Source organism: Aptenodytes forsteri, unplaced genomic scaffold (assembly GCF_000699145.1).
Source record: "Aptenodytes forsteri isolate BGI_AS27 unplaced genomic scaffold, ASM69914v1 Scaffold151, whole genome shotgun sequence".
Lineage (NCBI taxonomy): Eukaryota > Metazoa > Chordata > Aves > Sphenisciformes > Spheniscidae > Aptenodytes > Aptenodytes forsteri.
Genome location: NW_008795939.1, coordinates 2589205 through 2594646, shown reverse-complemented (window position 1 = coordinate 2594646; position 5442 = coordinate 2589205). Strand labels below are relative to the sequence as shown.

At 37.9% G+C, this 5442-nt stretch overlaps 1 protein-coding gene across 1 annotated transcript in view; it reads right to left on the bottom strand.

The window, feature by feature from the left end:
- Positions 1 to 4252, bottom strand: part of LOC103903947 (guanine nucleotide-binding protein subunit alpha-14) — a 49600-nt gene extending 45348 nt beyond the window's left edge. The window contains exons 1-2 of the mRNA XM_009285263.2: positions 4111 to 4252; positions 1839 to 2020 (exon numbers count right to left, since the gene is read on the bottom strand). Of these exons, the coding sequence (XP_009283538.2) occupies positions 1839 to 2020; positions 4111 to 4252 (324 nt within the window). The remainder of the gene's footprint in view (positions 1 to 1838; positions 2021 to 4110) is intronic.
- Between the last annotated feature and the right edge of the window lie 1190 nt (positions 4253 to 5442).

The following is a 5442-nucleotide window of genomic DNA, read 5'->3' as shown; positions in this document are numbered from 1 at the left end:
GAGCTCTGGGGCCGTGGCGGCGGGATGCAGGGGTGGGGAGACCGGCCTCGCTCTGGTCGGTCGGTCGTTCCTTCTCATACATGCCTCAGTAGCATCCACGCCGTCTGTTACTACGCCTTCCAAGTTTAAGTTGCTTGTGCCATAAATAAAGCGTTTAATTGATCGCCTGGTGGTGTTTCACCTTAATTTAGCCCAAGGGAATCGTGAAACCGCTACGACCCCCCCGAGTCACCCGGTCTGGGTCATAACACATGCGTAAGCGAAAATGACTTCACTTTCTAAATGCCACTGAAGCTGAGCTTGCGGAGCTGTGTTCTTAGCGCTCTCTTACCTTTAATAAAGAAGCACAACACCAAATTCTGCCTCTCTCCAACAGCTGTAAAACAGCATTATCATCTTCTGAATCTGAAGACAGTGGCAGCACAGCTATTGTCAAGAACACAATCTAGCCAGAATAGCGTGTTACGGGAACGTATCCAGCGTAGCTCTTGGAGCCCAGAATGAGAAAAACTTGGCTGTTTGTTAAGTCTTTGTATTTTGTTCTTAAGGGGAAGAAAAAAAAACCAAACCCAAAACTCAGGCAGTGCAAATGTACTTCTTCAAGTAGATTCTGATTATCATAATTTTTCATCAAAGTACACACATCTGAATTACGATGAAGTATATTCACAATCGTATTTGCTCTTTCTGTAACTGCTGCCGCCTTAAGCATCTAAAGGTGTTCTACAAACAACTTACTAACCCTCAGAATATTTTTCTTATGTAGGAAAGAATTACCCTAATGCCTCAGCTCTCTGAAGTCCAAAATTTGTTTCTGCTGACACCATCTATTCTTTTGTGATAAAAAAATAAAATAATTTTAATTTGCCGGTCCTTTATTTTAAACAACATTTTCTATCCCTCTTCTCTATAACCCTAAGGAGAATAAATAACACAAACCAACTTAAATAATAAAAAATCTGATCATAATTTTGGTTTTTTGTATTGTTCATATGCAATCATATTTTCTGAATGAAAAGTAAGCTATCAACTGTATTTTCTTCATATAGTACTTCAGTTAAAAAACCCGTAAATTCTACAAATTATTTCTGCCTTGACACTTCCTACACAGTCATCCCTATCTTAACACTAAAATTTAGCCAACTGGAAATCTGTCATTTTAAACAAATACCACCCAATAATTTGCCTATATATTCATAATGATACTTGAGCAACTGATGCAACAGATGGATGCAAAGGATGCACTGATTTAACTGAAGCAGATTTTTTTTTTTTATAGTTCTATAATCCTAAGCACTGAAACAAAAAATGTAATTGTATAACGTATATTGAAACTAAAAAATGGTTGGAGAAGACATTCTACATTATCAAGTTATTTAAGTACATAAAAGTTACTACCAAATCCATAAAAGGGCTCTAGGTGGCATGTTTCAAGGTATACCAGCACCAAGCAGATCTGATGTTTTCCTACAACAGACCCAAAATTCCTCGTTCTGGAGCTCTACTGACAAACCAGGCTCTGTCTGCATAGTCCTGTCATGCACAGTCTAACTCTACAACTTAGATTCCAAAAAACTTATTTTTTTGGTACTTCTTGCCAGCTTGCAACTTTGAAAATTCTCCCTTCCTAGCCAGCTCCATCCCACCCCGGCTTACCCTGACCCTCTTTCCACTAGGAACTCCCCGTTGTTCTGTAGAATCAGATGGTGAGGCACCAAACTCCCTACAAGACACATGGATAGTTAAGGTTCTGCCTGTAGAAGGCTATGACTCAAGTAATTTGTGTAGAAACTGAAATTTCATGGGCTGAAACTAGAATTTTCTTTGTACTGGCTTACCTCATTCTCCTTGGATGTGTACTGTATCTTGAGAGTATCCATGGCTCTGATCATCGCTTGCACTGCAGTAAATATGTTTTGGTAAACCAGTTTTGTGAAGCTTTTCCTGTCTTCTTCTGTGTAACCTGATCCATGAATAATCCTCATTTGTTTAATGAACGTACTCTTGCCACTTTCTCCTGTGCCTGGGGGAGGGGGAAAGAGGAGAGAGACAAAAAGCATTGTGTTTGCAAATCCTGGCAGTTGAGAATATTTGTAAATACACATACAAGGATGTGCACCATATCTGAGCATGCGTAAGAGACACCATCAACTGTAGTATCATTTCTGAATTTTCCATTCTCCATAATCTATATTGTTTTAGTCAAAATATTTGTATTTCTGGGTTTGGGAGGGGTTTTTTGGTAAAAGATCTATATGTAAGTATCTTATCATAATACGTCCTACAATGTTTAATCTAAGCATCCTGTAGGTAGAAGTCAGACTACAAAATGAGCATGGTAGATGAGTACAAAAGAAAGAAATTTTGTTTGTGTAAGGATCAAATTCCTCAACATTGAGAAATTTGTACAAAGTTTATGCACCATTTACACCTTAACAATAAAGCCTGCACTAATCCTGAATTTGGGGAAGAATTTTATCATTACACCACATTACGTAGTTTCACATTTCTACCGATTCTTATATAAATACTGATTGAAAACATGCTAACTGAAATTACGAAAAATGCATTCATTACTGTCAGCTACTCTGGGAATTATTGATTCTATTCAAAAAAACCCCTAACAAACATATTATAAAGTCATACATGAACTTACATCATTCATGTAATATTTTGCATGTACATAATGCTTTAAGCCCATTTACAGGACATAACAGTGTATTTCCTAACATTTTTTCCGGACATAAGCCTTGTTCCTCTGTTCTTTCCTATTAGCCTTACAACAGAAAAATGTCTGCACTGACTCATATCAAGGGTCCATTCAGGCAGCGTCCCGTCTCCAACCAAGTTTGTAAGTGGTAGCCAAGAGACGAGTAAAAAGAGGGGCCCAGATACATGACACTTCCTCCACAAAACCTTCTCTGCATCTTAAAAGTTAGGATTTAGCATTCAGCTAATGATGTTCTAAGCTACCTATTTGGTAGCCCTACTGTACCTCTCAAGTACTTGGGCAGGTTTCTCCTTAAAGCCATGGAAACTTTTTGCGTCCTCAACACATTTTAGTAAGGAGTTTCAGAGCTTTATCACCCATGATATGTCATTTGTTCTGAGCCTGGATCCATCAGCTTCATTTTGGTTCTTGTATTCAAGAAATCTTCCCCCCTGCCTTCTCCACACACTCTTGATTTTATACACCTCTATCATATTGTATTGGGTTTATGTGGCAAGGTTTTGAATCATTACTGCCAAAATATGGAATACACATTCTACTGACTAGGTCAAGAGACAGAATATTCTCAAAAGGTGAGATGGAAATACATTAGTTAATGTCACATATTTATACTCCTTCCAGTCACTTCAAGCATTCTTTTTTTTTCCCTCTGTTTTCAACTACCGACTGCCACATAGGTAAGTGTTACCTACCCAAATCCACTTTCTCAATTAAAAGAAATATTGGAATTTTGCCAGTTAATTTAAGGAGTAAAACATTATATCTGTTTTGGCCATTGTCTCTTTTGTCCTTAACTCCTCCTTTGCCCGTCAGCTTTATTTTCCAAGTCTAATATCTCAATTCTTTATGGAGAAAACAACAAACAAAAAAAACCAAACCCCCAAACGACGCAACTTTATGCTTATTCTCTTAAGGACTTTGTGTGTGCAACTTCATTACATAAATGAGCAGACTGTGAGTACAGTCACAACAAAACTAGAAGGCTGTAATTGCTAAGGACAGAGCAAAGCTAACTAACTAGTTTTGCTAACCATAGCACCATTAAGAACAACACAACAGGAGCTTTGGCAGAGGTGATAAAGCCTACTGTAAATCCTGGATCCACACTTGAGCAGTTCAAATGACTGAGATCGGGGTTGCTCTTCACCATTATCAGCTCTCAAATGGCAACGATACCTTCATCTACAGTGTAGACCTGTCCATGTGTTCACTTCCACTTGCCTTACATGAATAGATGTAACTCAGTTAGTAAGCAAATATATTTCATCTGTTGCTGCATGACAACAGGTTTCACTCTTGTCCTGGCAGCTGTGCCTCACTCAACAGCTCTGGTGCTGACAAGGGCCAAGTCACTGGATATCTGTATGAGTAAGCCCCTCGTCCCAGCAGAAGCAAGAGAAGTCCGTTATCACCTTCCCGATTGTCCCTGTTCTCAAGCGTGATAAACATGATGAAGTCAAAATGCCATAAGTAAAACAAAAAGGTGAGGTACAGGGTCATAAAAGTAATGTTTGTTGCCATCTTTAGACCAAAATCTAGTATTAAACCTCTTCTCCAGTTATGAGTGGCTACTAGAAAAGGCTCACTGACAGAATCTTGTTTATAGCTATAGCTGACTTATCAGCTTTGTAAAACTCAGTAGCCTCAAGCCTCTGCTCTCAAGCCTCTATGACAGGCCACATTTCTGACTCTCTTTAAAGAAAAATAGCTATTTTTATTAAGAAAAAATAGCTATTTCATGGGCAGAATTAATTATGAGAATAAAGATACCAACATTTAGTAATTAAATTAGATTTGCTGCTTGCATTAAAAACTAAACTATATTTAAACAGGATCTGCAGTATTTTGTAATTGCAGTTGTTACGCTTGTTCAACTGGCAGAAGGAAACATCTTTCTGTAACTGCAGGATTAACAGTTTGATACACAGAACTAAATGGTGCTAGTGTGCAAACGTGGACATAACAAAAGTGGCTTTCAAGTAAATAATCCTGACTTACTGAAAATTTATAAGGTTAGAGCAACAAAAATTTATGTTTTTAAAACAACAGAGGCGGAAAAATTATACAGAATGACATTCTGTTTATTTCAAGGAGGAGACCCGAAGCAGGAGAAAGGAAATTTTTGAGGTTTATCAGAAAGAAAAATCTTTAGAGTCATTCAGCAATCTTGGAGGATTATTCTGCCCATTCTGTTAACTTCTTTCATGGAGGTACCATATTGAATATTGAAATTAGCTTCACAATGTAATGCACATAGTTACACAACAACAAAGCCACAACTGTTTCCATTACTATGAGGCAGGGACAAGACAGTGTTTCTAATGACCTGGGGAAAAGCCAAAGCAGATTTCATCTCTACGACTCATACACAGTTAGTTCCTGTTTTCCAATAGAAATGTAACCCAAAAATAAAATGTGTTTTCACTTCTCTTGTTCATTTACCAATCACCATTCCTGGTATCTGTGCCAGGCATATTTTGAAGTATTATCTGCACTTTTTACTAACCAACAATACAAAAAAAACCCCTCCATAAACGTATAAAGAAACAAATTTGGCAAGGGGAGACCAACCAAAAAAACAACCCTCCAAAAAACAGCAGCAATTTCAGATTCTCCGTTCATACTCTGTAGGATTCAGAACCATCTTCCAAATCCGTTACCAGGGAAACAGCTCTCATTCATTCTAAAATCCCACATGTTAAAAGCACATT